This window comes from Phascolarctos cinereus, unplaced genomic scaffold (genome assembly GCF_003287225.1).
Source record: "Phascolarctos cinereus isolate Bilbo 61053 unplaced genomic scaffold, phaCin_HiC Scaffold_8;HRSCAF=390, whole genome shotgun sequence".
NCBI classification, from domain to species: Eukaryota; Metazoa; Chordata; class Mammalia; order Diprotodontia; family Phascolarctidae; genus Phascolarctos; species Phascolarctos cinereus.
In genome coordinates, this window is record NW_027556291.1 from 53289745 (window position 1) to 53306846 (window position 17102).

At 45.2% G+C, this 17102-nt stretch overlaps 1 protein-coding gene across 1 annotated transcript in view; it reads right to left on the reverse strand.

Annotated features, from left to right (window-relative positions):
- Positions 1–14315: 14315 nt before the first annotated feature.
- Positions 14316–17102, reverse strand: part of ATP1B4 (ATPase Na+/K+ transporting family member beta 4) — a 43179-nt gene continuing 40392 nt past the window's right edge. Inside the window, exon 8 of the mRNA XM_020975144.2 lies at positions 14316–14711. Within this exon, the coding sequence (XP_020830803.1) occupies positions 14550–14711 (162 nt within the window). The 3' untranslated portion in view covers positions 14316–14549. The remainder of the gene's footprint in view (positions 14712–17102) is intronic.

Consider the following 17102-nt stretch of genomic DNA (forward strand, 5'->3'; position numbering starts at 1 on the left):
CTCAGGTCCTCCTGAATCCAGGGCCAGTGCTCTATCCATTGCACCACCTAGCTGCCCCTGAAATGGGCAACTTTTAGAGAAAGGCCAGACCCCCACCTCTGGGCCTCGGTCCCTTGGACATCAATGTTGGGGATCTTTTCTGCATCCAGTAAGCCATTCAGTAGTCTGTGAAGGAATCCACACCACACTCTGCTGAAAGAAGGCTTTGCCTGGGTGCCACAGGCCCTCTGGTCAATCTCAGAGACCATTTTTGGAATAGTTTGGGTATGTGTAGGGGGGAAAGCAAGGCAGCTGAAAAGAAGGGAGAATGATGAAGCTCCCAGAATCGCAGAGGGAGAAGAAAGCTCATCTGGTAAGCCTCAGCTCAGACCTCACTGACTCTCCCATCTGTTAATGCCTTCCCTCAGAGATTACTGCCCACTGGATAGATAACCCACACGTACCTGCTGTGTGTACCAGGTGTTTCTCCTCCCTCCCTTTCTCCCCGTTAGAATGTGAGCTCTTTGAAGGCAGGGACCAAGTTTTTAGCTTTCTTTATATCCCCAATGCTTAGCACATAGTAAGGGCTTCATAAACGTTTCTTGACAACTGATTGATTTAGTCCAGTTCGTATGTGAACATATATACACTCCACAACATAGCCAGCGAGTGCCTTTCCAGCCTATGTTTAGAGAGCTCCAGTGGGGCCTACCATTCACCAACCTCCTGAAGCAGTCCATTCCACTTTCAGACAGTGCAAATTGTTAGAAAGTTTTTCTTTCCTTTTCCTTTTTCTTCTTTCCTCTCCCTTCCCCTCCTCTTCCCTTTCCTTCTCTCCTCTCTTTTCCTCTTCTTTCTTTTCCTCTCTCCTGTTCTCTTCCATCCCTTCTCCTCTCCTCCCCTGCCCTCCCCTTCCTCTCCCCCCTCCTTTCCCCTCTCCCCTCTCCTACACTTTCCTCCCCTCCCCTCTCCTCTCCTCCTCTTCTTGACTAGATCCCTCCATCTCACCTAAGCTGGACACGTAGCAGCCACTCATAGACTAATGCCACTGTCGATCAGCATATAAGCTTTGACATGCACCATTTCTGACCTGATCCAGTTCACTCCTCCAGAGGCAGCCAATTGGCCTCCTGTTCCCAGGAGCTCATCACACTGGTGCTGGCCAGACTCAAGTGTAGAGGCTCTCTTTGCTTTAGCCCTACTGTAGTTCAGAATCTTTGATCTCAAGCCGTCTTGCAACCTCAGCCTCTTTGGTAGCAAGGGCTGCAGGCATGCACCAGCACACCCGCGGGAAGTTCTTTCTATCAGGCCTAAGTCTGCCCCTCTTTGACTTCCATCCATTGCTCCTAGATCTGCCCTCTGAGGCCAAGCAGAGCAAGTCTCATATTGAGCTTTGCCATCGACAAAAATTCCCCAGGGTCTTTTTCTACCAAACTACTAGTGATTGGACAAATCCTCTGCACGTAAGAATGCTAGCTCTGGAGTCAGATGAGCTGGGTCCATAGCCTTCCTCTGCCTCTTATTACTCGCATGACTTTGGGCAAAGCACTTAACCTCTCCTGACCTCAGTTTCCTTAACTGTAAAATGAGGGGGTTGGAAAGATGGCCTTTGAGGTCCCTCCCAACTCAAGATCTAGGATCCTGTGATCCTGTTTATGACTGTAAACTAGTCACTTCTCCTTGGAACTCAGTTTCCCCATAAGTAAATTGAGAAGTTTAGACTAGATGGCCTTTGGGGTCTCTTCTGGCCCAATCTAGGATACTTTGACCTTTGCCTCCCCTACCTTGCCACCCTGATTTTCCACATCCAGTATGCATACACATTCTTTGCTTCCTAAATTTAGACTAATAAACCATCATTGAACTTTGAACATTAAAATGTCTCTTGGGGGAATGACTTCCTTTCCCTATTCCCCTCCCCCACCCCAAACTCCCACACCCAGACCCAGGCAAACACTCTATCACTACTTACTGCCCCAATAACAAATTCAGTTGTGAGGACTACGTTTTAGGAAGGGCATTGGTATGCTGGACCCTATCCAGGGGAGGGCAGCCAGAATGGTGAAGGCTAGTGTTGGGCACAGGCAACTATCAACCCCCACCCCACATCTGGGTAGCTAGATAGGTACATAAATCAACAAGTTTTGCTATTAATGAATAACGGAAGAAACAATGCTTAACATACCATTTATCATCCCATATAGGGCCACAGATTTAGAACTGGAAGAGACCTCAGTAGTTTCCCTTTTCTGGCCAGGCATAGGTGCTAAGAACTTATTCCTCAGATGGATCATGTGACTTTTCCCTTTCTGAGGTGGCCTTGCAAGGTACCTCTTTTTCCTTCCCTCAGAGCTGATAGGTAGCTGTTTGTTGCATGCAAGGAGGAATTGATCAGGGGAATTCCTGCCTGGTCAATTTTATGGAGCATACCTGTTCCCCTGTAGGTTATGGACATGCTCCTTGGCGACCTTGTTTCCCAGAATGAGTCCTGAATGGTTTCCAGGCTCTAGGGCTGCCCAGAGTCCATTTTCTGACTTTTTCTCCTTCTCCCTTGTGCCTTTCTTCTGAAGTGCATCAGGGTTGAGAGAGAGGGGATTTCTCCTCCTCACCTGGAGCAATGAATGTTGACTTGAAGCAGAAGCACATGGCAAGTCACACATGTCTACCTACTTGGCCTGAGAAGAGAGTTCCTGATAGTCAACTTTTCCAGCCAAGAGTTGGCAGCATGTGGGGCAATGATAAAATTCCGGCAGTAGCTGACTTGTTCTTGCCCATGTGACCTAAAAGGGGAGCTCATGAACACTGCTCATGACCCCCAGCCTCTTGTGTAGGATTTCCTAGGCATCATAATACCCAAATCTAGCTTTCTAGCCGAAGAATGATTTCATGGGCAGTGCCAGCTTTGGGTGTTGCCTTCTTAGTAACCGCAGATTCAAGAGTTTGGGAATGGGATCTTCTATAAAGAGAGGGGGATTTCTTGAGCATTGTGCTACTTGGAGAATGAAGACAATCACCCACATACACCTGCAGCCAGAAAGGCAATAATAATTCAAGCCATGACTTGAGGGGCAAGAGAGCAGGATTTTGTCTCTTTCCCACCCCCAACCCTCACTCCTGTGAGTAATTCAGATAGTGCAGGTCCAATGGGAAGGAGGTTGCCTATCCAGCTCCTGGATCTTCCAGGGGAGGCCAAGTCACAGTGAGCACCATCAGGCTAGAAGGCTCCAGGTAGGACATTGTGGAAGAGGTAGAGATTCACCAGAAGGTCAGAATGTTGCCTCAATGGCAAACCCAAGTTCATATCCTTTAGAGGAGACCTACTATGAACATTTTAGTTGGTTTATCTGTTTAGAGGCTCTCATGTGTCTTATGAGTGTTTTCCATGTCTCTTTATGGGCTCCTCTGAGTCGGCATTTCTGTGGGGTAAAATAAAGGCTGTCTTCTACCTGTAGTCACTTGTTCCCTGGCATGGGAGCTGGAGACCCCTTTTACCTCCTTCTGGAGACACCTGGTCATGATTTGGAGATTTTTCCTTGGAGTGAAATAGATGTATGGACATTGAACCCAAAGGAGCAATGACCCTCCTGGCTCAGCCTCTGGAAATAGACCTGGTCTATGTAAGTCCAGAGCTTTGGGGAGCCCTGGACTGTGGATTACAATCATAACTAATAAAAAGGTAGTCAAACAGTAAATATTTACAAATAAATTATGCTACAAAATTATAAGTTTTACTTATAAGTTATAGAATCATAGACAGAATTGGAAGCGACCCCAGAGGTCATCTACCATAGTCCAAATCTTACCCAAATGATGAATCCTATCTCCAACAAGTAAACCGTTAGGTGGTGGTGTGGTGGTGAGAGTATTGGATTCAGAGTCAGGAAGACTTGAATTTAAATCTTGTTTCAGATACTTACTAGCTGTGTGACCCTGGTCAATTCACTGGCCTTCTCTAGAACTCAATTTCTTCATCTATAATATTATTACCATTAAAATGAGGATAACAGGGTTGTTGAGGGGATCAAATGAGCATGTTAAAGTGCTTTGCTTTTTTAAATGTTACATAGTCAGATCTAAACAATTAGTAAAATATTAATTGCTCATGGATAGGCTGAGCCAATATAATAAAAATGATAATTCTACCTAAATTAATCTATTTATTCAGTGCCATGCCAATCAAACTACCAAAAATTATTTTATAGAGGTAGAAAAAATGATAACAAAATTCATCTGGAAAAACAAAAGGTCAAGGATATAAAGGGAAGCAATGAAAAAAAACGTGAAGGAAGGTGGTCTAGCCATACTAGATCTCAAATTGTATTATAAAGGAGTAATTATCAAAACAATCTGGTACTAGCTAAGAAATAGAGTGGTGAGTCAGTGGAATAGATTAGGTATAAATTACATTATAATAAATGACCATAGTAATTTAGTATATGGTAAACCCAAAGATCCAAGTTTTTGGAACAAAAACTCATTATTTGACAAAAACTGCTAGGAAAACTGGAAAACAGTATGGTAGAAACTAGGTATAGACTAACATCTTACACAGTATACAAAGATAAGGTCAAAATGAGTACATGATTTATGCATAAAGGGTGATACCATAAATAAATTAAGAAAGCATGGAATAGCTTATTTGTAAGATATATGGATAAGGGAAGAACTTAGGACCAAACAAAATATAGAGAGCATTACGAGATGTAAAATGGATAATTTTGATTATATTAAATTTAAAAAATTTTGCACAAACAAAACCAATGCAACCAAAATTAAGAGGAAAGCAGAAAACTGGGAAACAACTTTTATAGTGTCTCTGACAGAAGCCTCATTTCTCAAATATATAGAGAACTGAGTCAAATTTATGAGAACATGAGCCATTCTCCAACTGATAAATGGCTAAAGTATACAAACAGGCAGTTTTCAGACAAAGAAATCAAAGCTATCTATAGTCAGATGAAAAAATGCTCTAAAATCACTATTTATTAGGAAATACAAATTAAAACCACTCTGAGGTACCACCTCACACCTATCAGATTGGCTAATATGACAAAAAATGAAAATGATAAGTGTTGGAGGGAATGTGGGAAAACTGGGACATTAAATACACTATTGGTGGAGTTGTGAACAGGTCTGGCCATTCTGCAGAACAATTTGGAATAATGCCCCAAGAGTTATCAAACTGCATACCTTTTGATCCAGCAATACCACTGCTAGGTCTATATCTCAAAGACATTTTAAAAAAGGGAAAAGGACCTATTTGTACAAAAATATTTGTAGTAGCTTTTTTTGTGGTGGCTAAGAATTGGAAATTGGGAGGATGCCCATCAATTGGGGAATGGCTGAATAAGCTGTGGTAAATGATAATGATGGAATATTATTACACTATAAAAAATGACAAGCAGGATGATCCCAGAGGGACCTGAAAAGTCTTACATGAACTGATGTGGGGTGAAGTAAGCAGAACCGGGAAAATGTTTTACATTGTAACAGCAATATTGTACAATGAAGAATTGTGAATGACTTAGTTATTCTCAGCAATACAATGATTCAAGACAATCCCAAAGGACTCATGATGAAGCATGCTATATGCCTCCAGAGAAAGAACTGATACTGTCTGAATATAGACTGAAGCATGCTATTTTTATTATTCTTTCTTTCTTTCTTTCTTTCTTTCTTTCTTTCTTTCTTTCTTTCTTTCTTTCTTTCTTTCTTTCTTTCTTTCTTTCTTTCTTTCTTTCTTTCTTTCTTTCTGACTAATATGGAAATGTTCTGCATGATTGCTCATGCATAAACTATATCAGATTTCTTACCGTCTCAGGGAGGGGAGGGAGGAATAGAATTCGGAACTCAAAACTTTTAAAAAAATGTTTAAAAATTGTTTTAACATGTATTTGGGGAAAAATAAAATATATATAATAGGTAAATGTTAGTTATTATCATTATTCCTTACAAGGCATTTCTAAGTGGATGGTAAAATGGGATATAAAGGAAATTGCACCCACCTGGTTTATTTCTGCAGAGGGAGGGACTAGGTGCTAGGGTAGGCTGCTCCTAGGAAATTAAAACCTAAATTGAAAAGTAAAACTTAAGCCATGCAGTCGGTATCTACCACATCAAAGGGAAAATTGAGAAAATTGAGTTCCTCCTGACAGAGACGATGAACTCAAGATGCAGAATGAGACCTGTATTCTGAGACATGGCCAATGTGGGGATTTGTTTTGCTTGACTAGATATCCTTTTTACAATTTTTTCCCCTCTTATTTTTTCTCCTCAATCAGGCAGGCCTCTAGGTGGCACAGTGGATAGAGCACTGGACCCAGAATTAGGAAGACCTGAGTTCAAATGTGGCCTCATATGACCCAGAGTCATATTAACCAAGTCACTTAACCTCTGCTTGCCTCAGTTTCCTCATCTGCAAAACGGGGATATTAACAGCACTCACCTTGCAGGGTTGTTGTGATCACATGAGAGAATATTTGTAAAAAGTACTTAAAGCAGAGACTGGCACATAGTAGGTGCTATATAAATGTTAGCGATTATTCTTCAGAGAGGTGGGAAGGAAAGTAAATACCTCATTAATAGAAATGAAATGAAATAAAAGCTTAAAAAAAGAAGGTAAATAAAGTCAATACTGTTTGGGAGTCTTTTGAGCTAGTTCAAGGTCATTAATACAGCTGTTGAACTTTCCATGTGCAGAGCCATTCCTCCCAAATAGACTCCCCCCCATGACTTAGAGGAGTACCTGGAGTCTCCCCTCTGGCTTTCAAAAGGGACAGTAACAGCAGGAGAGGCAGAAGGGGACGTTGAAGGGGGTGCTGCGTGGTAGTCTCCAGGTCCCCTTTCAGCATCCTTCTGCTGTGGACAAGCCCACACACCTCAGCCTCCACAATCGTCTTATGGTCTAAGGGGAGGAGGAGGGGTTCTCAACCCTGTTTATGTGCTGGAGCCTTCTGGCTGTTTGGCAAGGACTAGGAACCCCTTTTTAGAGTCATATTTGTAAGTGAATAAAATAAAATACCAAGAGTGATAAAGGAAACCAAAGGTAAGTGAAAATAAAGGTGTAATGTTTCCTTATTCTGGTTCACAGACCCCTGAGGATCCTGGGTTAAGAATCCCTGGCCCAAGACATTATCATCATCATCATTGTTATATAATTAATACTACTCTGTTACATTATATAGCGCCTTAAGGTTGGCATGTTATTTTTGATTCTCGTGACAATTGTATGAGGTACCTGCTGTTACCTCCATTTTGTTTAGAAATTGCAGAGAAGGTGCCGCTCTGCCTCAGCAGGAGGAGTTTTGTCTTCTGGGAGTTCCCTACAGCAATAAAACCACTGGTCCAGTCCTCATCCCTAAGCCAATGGGAAGTGGGGGCTGGGGAGAGGGGAGACTGCCGTGGAAACAAGCCGTCCTACTACAAAGGAGAAAGATGTCTAGGCCAGGAAGAATGGAAGGAGCGGGGAGAGGGCTTCCAGGCCGAACGAAGCTGGGCCTTGCAGGCAGACAGACTGGATGGGAGGGAGGAATAGACGGATGGAAGAAGGGAGGGAGGGAGGGCCAGCTGCTGAGAGGCAGAGGGAGGGCCCGGCCTGCAGGAGGCGCCAAAGGCAGAAGCAAAGATTCCGCCAGGAGGGGGCAGGGCAGGACAAGGATGAGGGCCCAAGGCCTAGGCCAGCTGGGCCCGCCTTTGGCCATGCCTATTAGGGTGGTTTGATTTGGTTTGGTTTGGGCGGGGAAAGGGGTGGGGGCACAATCTGCCCAAATTGTGTTTGGTTTTGCAAAAAACATCTCTTTAGCTCCCCTCTAGAAAGAAAACCGCCAGGACGAGGATTGGGCTAGCGGCCTCAGCCTGCTAGCAGCCCTGAGGAGGCCCAGAGGGGAAGTTCTCAGCAGTGAAATCACTTTCGCTTTCCCCTGCCCCTGCCTAAGCCCCATAGCATCCCCCCCCCAAGACTCTTACCACAGCGCTAACCACTAGAAACTCCTGTTCCCTTCCTCAGGTTTTCCATACAAGAGCCCACCCCTGGAGTCCAGTGACTAATAAGGCTGAGAAGGAGGAAGTAGTCTGGGTCATCTTCATTTCCATTTATTGTGGTCAACAACTTCCTAAGACCCATAATAGAAAGCCGACTTCCTAAGGTTGGAGTCTGTGGGCCAGTCCCTACCTCATGCCCTGGCCCCAGGGACAGTGGGCTGGAGGAGAGGCTCCAAGCCAGAAGAGGGCCCAGGCCTGGACAAGAATGGGGGTCCATTTCCAGGGGCTTCTGGAGCTGAGCTGGGAGGAAAGGCCTGTTACACCCAGGGGCTAGGGGGGGCCCTCTGGCACTCCAGTAATATTATCTAACTCAAAGCTTGGCCACCAGAGAGCTCCCAGGGGCCTTCCCAGTGGTTGGACTGGGATGGTCATGGAAAGGGCAGAATCCTGTTTTTAAAGCAACTGTTCTGATACCATGTGGACAAACAGCTGCCCTGACTGCACCCTATGGGCTCCAGTCCTTACTAACCCTGCATCTGGTAGAGCTGAGACAAAAGATTTTATTGAATTAACAAGCCCACAGAACAAAGTTTGGAGAGGCACTGTTGCAGATGAAGGCATGCTGAACTTGATGTCACCAGGTCCTAACTGGGAACCAACCCCGCCCCCCCCCAGCTGTTATCTTGGGCAAATCTCTAGTCCTCAGTTTCCTCACATGTAAATTGAGTCTATTGAAGTAGATGGACTTAAAAGGTCCCTTCCAGGTCCACATCACTAGCTCTGAAGTCAAAGCCCTAAAAGTCAAATTCTGCCTCTGATACTTAGTATCTGTGTGACCTTGGACAAGTCCCTTCCCCTCCCTGGGCCTCAGTTTCCTCCTCTGTAAAATGAGGACTAGGGGCTTGGACTAGAGGGCCTCTGAGGACCCTTCCAGCTCTAGAGCTAGAAGCCTATCAGACAGTAAAGGGAGGAGGATGGGAAGAAGCCCTTATTAAGTGCCTACTGTGTGCCAGGCACCGTGCTAAGTGCTTTACAAATATTGTCTCATTTGATCTAGAGCTTGAAGGATCTAGAGCTCATCGGTCTAGCCCCATCCTTTTATAGATGATGAGTAACTGAGGCCCAGAGAGCTGAAGTGATTGACCCAAGGTCACACCTAGGACCCTAGATTTAGAGCTGGAGGGGACCTCAGAGGTTGTTTGGTCCAACCCCTTCATTTTACAGAGGAGGAAACTGAGGCCCAGAGAGGGGAAAGGACTTGCCCAAGGTCACACATAGGACCCTACATCTAGAGCTGGAAGGGACCTAGAGATCATCTAGTACAACGTCCTTCCACCCATTTTACACATGTGGAGACTGAGGCCCCATTCGAGTTCAGAGTTTGAGGAAACCTTGGACCATAGGTTACAAGCATAACTAATACATGCATGTAAGTAATCAAAGGATCATAGGTTTAGAATTGGAAGGGATCTCAGAGGCCATCTAGGTAGTGGTTCTCAAAGGGTGGTCTGGGGACTCTTAGGGGTCCTTGAGACCCTTTCAGTTGATCCTTGAAATCAAAACTAAATATTTTAAGTTCTAATGTGGTCAACATCGATAGCTATAACCCATATAAACAAAAGCTCTTTGACGGGTCTTCAATAATTCTCAAGAACCTAAAGGAACTTTGAGCCCCAAAAGTCTGAGAACTGCTGACCTAGTCCAGCCCCTCATTTTATAGATGGGGAGACTAAGTCCAGTGACTTGCCCAAAATCACACAAGCAGTAAATGGCAGAATCCAGATTTGAACCCTGGTCCTTTGCTTTTAAATCCTCTTCCACCATACCATGAGATCTGAAAAATTCATTTATAAGTCATAGAATCAGGGAGACTTGTCCAGGGTCACCTGGCTAATGAATGACAGCTTGGACTTGAATCCAGGTTAGTGCAGTGCTCTGCCTACACTACCTCCTTGTCTCTGTGTGATGTTCAATAGTTCCTCAGATGTTGTGGAGGTGTTTGGGGGAGGGAGAGAGGCTGGAAAGTTTTTTTTTTTTGCTTTTTTTTGATGAGGCAATCAGGGTTAAGTGACTTGCCCAGGGTCACACAGCTAGTAAGTGTCATGTGTCTGAGGTCAGATTTGAACTCAGGTCCTCCTGACTCCAAGGCCGGAGCTCTATCACCTAGCTGCCCTGAAATTTTTTTTTTTAAAGTATTTCTTCCTGATTATGGTTAGCCTGGGTCGGGGGGGAGATCTAAGGTCTTCTTAGGGAACATAAGACTTAGATGAATTCTATTCTGCAAGTCTATCCCCGGCTTGGCTTCAGTTTAGACATGGTTGGTGATTTCACTAAGCAACATGCAGCAAGCAAGGCAGAGTTTATTTCCACACTGAGTTGACCACAGACTTATCATTAAGGATATCTCAAATTACTCTCAAATAGAGTTACAACGGGAGGGCAAAGCAGTCAGTGAGACATTTCCTGTCTCCTTTCCCATTTGCTAGTGTTTTCATACTGAGTGTTCACTTTATGGATGAATTTAAAAAAAACAAAACCAGTCAATCAGAAAATACTTATTAAGCCCCTCTTGGTACAGTGGAAAAAGCATGTCCCTGGATTTAAGAGGATTTGGGCTCAAGCTGAACTCTGATGCTCCTTTTATAACCTTGGACAAGTCACTTCCCTTCCCTGGGCCTTGCTTTCCACATCTGGAGAAGGAAGGAGTTGGCCATGGCCTCTGAGATACCTTCCAGCTCTAAATTTATGATCCTGTGTATGACCTTGGACGAGTCCCTTCCCTTCATCGGCCTCAGTTTCCTCCTGGGTAAAATGGGGAGGGAGATGTTGGACTAGCTGACCTTTGAGGTGGCTTCTAGCTCTGAGCCTGTAACTTTCAGCACAATGGAAGAATTGGACAAGCTTCTGCCAGTTTCTAGGGGATACAAAGGCAGAAATGAAAAGGTTCCTACCCTTGAGGAAGCATCCTTTTTTTCTTTCCAAAGTAGGTTTTACCCATAACGAATGATGCTTGAAGAAAGGAAACCACGGGATGAACGTTGGGAATTTTGAGTTTAGTTGTTCAGTCACGTCTGACTCTTTGTGACCCCATGGACCTTACTGTCCACGGGGTTTTCTTGGCAAAGACACTACAATGGTTTGCCACTCCTCCAATGAATTAAGGCAAACAGGGTTAAGTGACTTGCCCAGGGTCACACAGCCAGTAAATGTCTGAGGTTGGATTTGAACTTAAGTCTTCCTAACTCCAGACGCAGGGCTGTATCCACTGAGCCACCTAGCTGCCACCAAGGCAAACAGAGGTTAAGTGATTTATCCAAGGTCACACAGCTAGTATCTGAGGCCAGATTTGAACTCAGGTCTTCCTGACTTCAGGTCCGGGGCTGTATCCACTGAGCCACCTAGCTGCCTATCCATCTTTGGGTTGCATAGAGTTCTTTGTCAGAACATGGTTGTCACTAACATCTGAAAGGAACGTGGAGAAAAGAGAATGACTCTTGGCTCAGCCGGGTTTTCTTCTGTCTCCTGAAATACAAGCTTGGTAATTAATGTGTGGACACATGTTTCTTACTTGCCCTCAATTCTTCCATGCAAACCATGTCCCATGTATATATGTATATATTTTAGAGACTCACATTGAATGAACTGCATGGTATATTAGGACCTTGAACCAATAGAGTTGAGTCTCGACTATCATAAGAAAGACAGACAAGCATTGCTCCACTTGGCCCCAGAAGGCAGGGCCAGAAGCAATGGGTGGGAGGTATAGAGGCTGATTTAGGTTTGATTATAATTAGAATTGTCCCAAAATGGAAGGGCTTGCTCTGGGAGGAAGAGTTAGTGAGTTAGACATCATGTTTGGAGGGCTTCTAGAGAAGCTGGGTTACCACCATTTGGGGGTGTTGTTGAGGTCTGGTTCCAGTACTGGACAGACAGGTTGGCCTTGCTGACCTTCCAGGCCCCTTTGACTCTAACATTTGGTGATTCTGTGATCCAGAGTCCCTAACTTCCTTCTTAGTATGTCTTAGATGCCACCTCCTCCATGAAGCCTTTCCTGATTTCCTCCCACCTGCCCCTTCCCCATTATCAGTATTTTCTCCCTCTTGAAAATACTTTGTATAAAATTTGTATTTACTTAGTTGTTATAGTCCTCCAATAGAATATAAGCTCCCTGAGGGCAGGGGCCGTTTCATTTTTGTCTTTGTGTTTCCCAACATCTAGCAGAATGCCTGGCACACGGTAGGCACTTGATTGTTTAATAAATATTTGTTGAATTGGTTGTGTCAGTCTTGAGTTATATAGTATTTTAGTCGATGTGGAGGCAGGTTATATGTACTGTATGATTCTGAAGGGTGGATGCATTTTAAACTGGGGAATGGGGAGTGGGGAGGGTCCTGGTGTGAAGCCAGCCACTGTGAATTCAAGTCAGTCCATCTCTTCACTCCTCTGAGTATATGTTTTGGGAGATCCTTTCTGATTCGAGCTTAGGCCTTAACTGTGGCAGAAAGGGACTGTGTGAATGCATGGATTTGCATTGGTACCTTCTGTTTTTCCAAAATGGCTTTCCATGTTTCCAAAATAGCAGGATAGAAAGAAGTGGACTCAGAAGGCCTAGTTTTAAATGCTGGCTCATTTCCTCATTATGTGACATTGAACAAGTCCTTTCTATTCCATGAATCTCAGTTTCCTCATCTGCAAAGTGGGAATAATAATCTCTGTTCTACTTATCTCAAAGGGCTATTACAATTTTTCTTAAAGGGTATTAGGAATTTGAGCTATTATTGCTAACGATGATGATGATGATGATGATGATAAAGATGGAACTTTAAGGCAGAAACCCGCTTTGCCCTCCCTTTCCCCATTTCCCCAGTTTCCAAACTCTTCCACTTCATTTTTGCTTATCAATACATTCATGCTAGGGGGCAACAGGAGCTATAGCAGCATGGCTAATTCCAATCCACATAGGATCCCAAGGCTTTGTTCTTTCCCAAGGCCCCAGCTGCTCCACAATCTCTACTCTGACTGTCTGGGGCTATGGCTGCCGCTCCTCGGCTCAGCCCACCACCTGGCGGGGGCAGCCAAAGGCATTGAAATGGCAGGTGGTAGAAGGAAAGGGGAGAAGCACCCACGATCTGTCTAGATAATCCCCAAACCAGAGAATGGGCTTTGGGATCAGCATGAGTTGGCCAGAGCCATAGGCCAGCTGTTATGCCCTGATTTCAGTTCCTGTGATGGGAGGAGCTGGAGGCCCACCAGACCATCCCCCTTGCCCACCCCCTCCAGCTAGCCCTGAGCCTGTTGGCTGAGGGAAGGCCTTCTTACAGAAGTCCTCATTGAGGGCTCAGTTTCCAGCCCCAAGTAGTTTCTGGCTGGCACTACCACCCACTTCTGCCCAGCTATAAGGTCCCCCTTCCATTGGCACTCTGAGCACCATACCCCATACCAATCTCTGACTCAGGATGCTGGGAGCCAAATGGGAAAAGTTTTGAGGGTCAGCTGGCTGGTCAGTCATTATTAGCAGCCTCTGATTACAGAGCTTTGTGCTGCATCTCAGGCATTCAGATTTTACTTAATCAACATGCCCAATGGACTGAGAAGCTAGAAGGTCTAAATCCCACGAGCCCAGGAATTTGATAGCTAGCTATCAACCAGCATCCTGGTGTAAACTCGTGTTCTAGGCTTCCCCTCTGAAAACAAAGAACCCCAGAACTTGTCAGAGCTGGACTGGCCCTCAGAGATCATGGGAACCTTAGATTCTAGAGCTGGAAGCCAGTTAGTCCAACCCCCTCATTTTAACAGAGGGGGAAACTGAGGCCCAGGGAGGGGAAGGGACCTAAGGTCACACGTAAGAGCATATAACCAGAGCTGGAAGGGACCCCAGAGGCCTAGATATAATCTAACCTCTTCATTTTACAGAGGAAGAAACTAAGACTTACCCAGGGTCACACCTAGGCTCCAAGATCCAGAGCTGAAGGGACCTCAGAGAGCTAAATCTAGTCTAATCCCTTCATTTTACAGTGGAGGAAATCATAAAGGCAGGAGAAAGGACTTGCCCAGAGTCACACAGCTGATACAAGTGTTTGAGGCAGTATTTGACCCCAGATCTTCCAGGTTCAGGACCCTAATCACCATGGGACATTGCCTGTGTGGCTAGTGGCTCCAGTGAGCCCCACTCCCTCGACTCCTCCCATGGGGCTCTGAGTGATAGAGACAGACTCAAACCCAAGGCCTTTATTACAGATCTGGCCTGCTTCCCCCTTCCCCAGGCTACCCCCTCATGGCTTTCTCCAAAGATAAAGCCTTCTTCAAGGTTACCCCGGGTTTGGCACATGCCTGTATTGATGTTATGGTCTGATCACTAACAGCACAAGTGGTTCTTTCTTTATTAAGTGGAAGAAAAGGAAATGGAAGTCCATTTGTGGGTCACCAGGGTGACCTTTCAAAACCCAAGGTGATGGAGAGCACTTTCTGTCTGTGCTGTGATCTGTGACTGTGTCCTCCATGAGGATGGGGGGGGGGTGTTGGTGGCTATCGGTGGCATGTGAGGGAACCATCAGGGGGCTGGGAGTGGGGAGGGACCCAAGCCAAAGCAGCTACCCGCCGATATTCAGTGTGAAGAGCACCCGGCCCACGAACCGGTCGTTGGTGATGTTGTTTTGAATGTTTTTGCCCTTCAGCTGACACTCCACAGTCACGGCTCGATTCTTCTTCACTTCCGTGAAGTGCACGGCCACCAGTGGGGATGTGTAGTTGACCTGCAGGCAGGAGGAGAGCTCAAGAATGAATTAAGAGGAAGGGGGAGCAACAGGCTAAGTGTACACTCAGTCCAGAACCCAGCACCCACCCATCTCCATCGTTAGGCCTGGACAGGTATCGATGATGGGCAGAAGGATGGGCAAAAGGTCCTATGGGATCCGTAGGCAATGATCTAAAGACCCTGCTTACTGAGGCAGGGAAATAACAGCATAGCATCCATCCTAAATGGAAGATTTGAAGGGACCTCAGAAGCCATCTAGTCCAGCCTCTTCATTTTACAAAGGAGGAAACTGAGGCCCAGAGAAGGGACTTGCCCAAGGTCACACCTAGGGCCCTAATTCTAGAGCTGGAAGGGACCTCAGAGGCCCTCTAATCCAGCCCCCTCATTTTACAAAGGAGGAAACGGAGGGTCAGTGAGTTGGCCAAGGTCACACCTTTAGAAGCAGGATTTGAATCCAGGGTTTCTCGACTCCTAGATAACATGCCTCACTACCTCCCATGGGCTCAGGTGTTTCATAGAAAGATTTCGACTCAGAAGGGAGAGAATCAAAAGTATTTCGGTTTTAACCCACACATAACTGGAAATTTCCCCAAGAATCTCTTGCTCTCTAAACATTCTGGGTAAGGGGTGCTTTGTCGCATTTCCAGTGCACAGTGTGATCATTGTATGGGAGCCCATGTTCCAGTAAAGAGGGTTTTTTCCCAGCAATGTGTGATCAGAGTCAGGGAGATGAGCCCTGTTCTCTCCTATTCCATCCCTCTCCCTGAGCTTTTCTGACACATCTTTCTTCTAACTGAAAGCCAAGTCCTTCAGTGGATCCCAGACTGGGCCTTGGTACAACTGAGCCTGACAGACCCTCCTAGTCCTGGCTCCTGTTCCCTTGTCCTGTTCCTCCATGGTCCTCTCTCTGCCCCGAGCTGCCTATTGTTCTCCTGTGTGGCTCAGTGCCTGGAACGTGTTCAGTTGTTGGTCAGTCGTGTCTGACTCTTCCTGAGCCCATTTGGGCTTTTCTTGGCAAAGATACTGGAGGGGTTTGCCATTTCCTTCTCCAGCTCATTTGACAGGTGAGGAAACCGAGGCAAAAAGGGTGAAGTGACTTGGCCAGGGTCACACAGCTAGGAAGTGTCTGAGGCTAGATTTGAACTCAGGAAGATTCCTGGCCCAGTGCTCTATTCACTGCCATCTAGCTGCTCCTGCCTAGCACAGAGTGGGCACTAAATAAATGTTGATTGGTTGATTGATGAAACATTTACCTAAGCCTGATCTCCCTGGCAATACCTCCATGGCCAGAAGGCTCAAACACCAGCTTCTATAAAGCTCCTTCTGATCCCTCTCCTTCCCTCCCCCAACTGCTATTGCCCACTCCCCTAAACCACCTTTAGCTACCCAACTGCCTTTAGTTGGTTTGTATCTGGAATGTACTTAGTCTATATACATTTATATATGTACATGTTGTCTCTCTGATAGAATATAAGCTCTTTTTTTCTTTTTGCAAATGCCTGGCAAATAGTAAGCACTTCTAAGATGCTTGTTGACTTGATTAATTTCCCAACTATCAAAACATGTCCATGACCCATTCCTTCAGGACCTCAATTCTTTTATGTCTGAGAAGGTGCTACACAGTCTTCCTGTGTTACTAAGGACTTTTGTCTCTGATCTTCAGTCTCTCCCTATCTACTGTATCTTCTGTTCTTCCCCACAAACATGCCCAGGTCTCCCCTGTCCTTTTCTTAAAAATTAAATGAAAATTATTTTTCAATCAATGAAAATCTACTTTCTTACCCTCCGATCTCTACCTTCCCCCTAATTAAGAAGAAAAGAAAAACAAAACCCATGTTACAAACATAGACTCAAGCAAAACAAATTCCTCCATTGGCCATATTTTTTTAAAAATGTGTTTCAATTTGCACCCTGAGTCCACTTCTGTATCGGCATTTTTCGTCATGAGTCCTCTGGAATCTTGGTTGTTCGTTGTAGTCCTCAGAGTTCTTACGTCTTCTAAAGTTGTCATTTCAATAATGCTATTATTGTGTAGTTGTTCTCCTGGTTCTGCTCACTTCACTTTGCATCAGTTCATATAAGTCTCGTCAGGTTTCTCTGAGATTATTCCCTTAGTAATTACTTACAGCACAATAGTATTCCATCAGGGCAGCTAGGTGGCACAGTGGATAGAGCACCAACCCTGGGAGTCAGGAGGACCTGAGTTCAAACCTGGCCTCAGACCAAACACCTGAAATTTACTAGCTGTGTGACCCTGGGCAAGTCACTTAACCCCAATGCCTAGCCAAAAAAAAAATAGTATTCCATCATAAACATATACCACAACTCAATCATTCCCTAATTGACAGGCACCTCCTCGGTTTCCAATTCTTTGCCACCACAGAAAGAG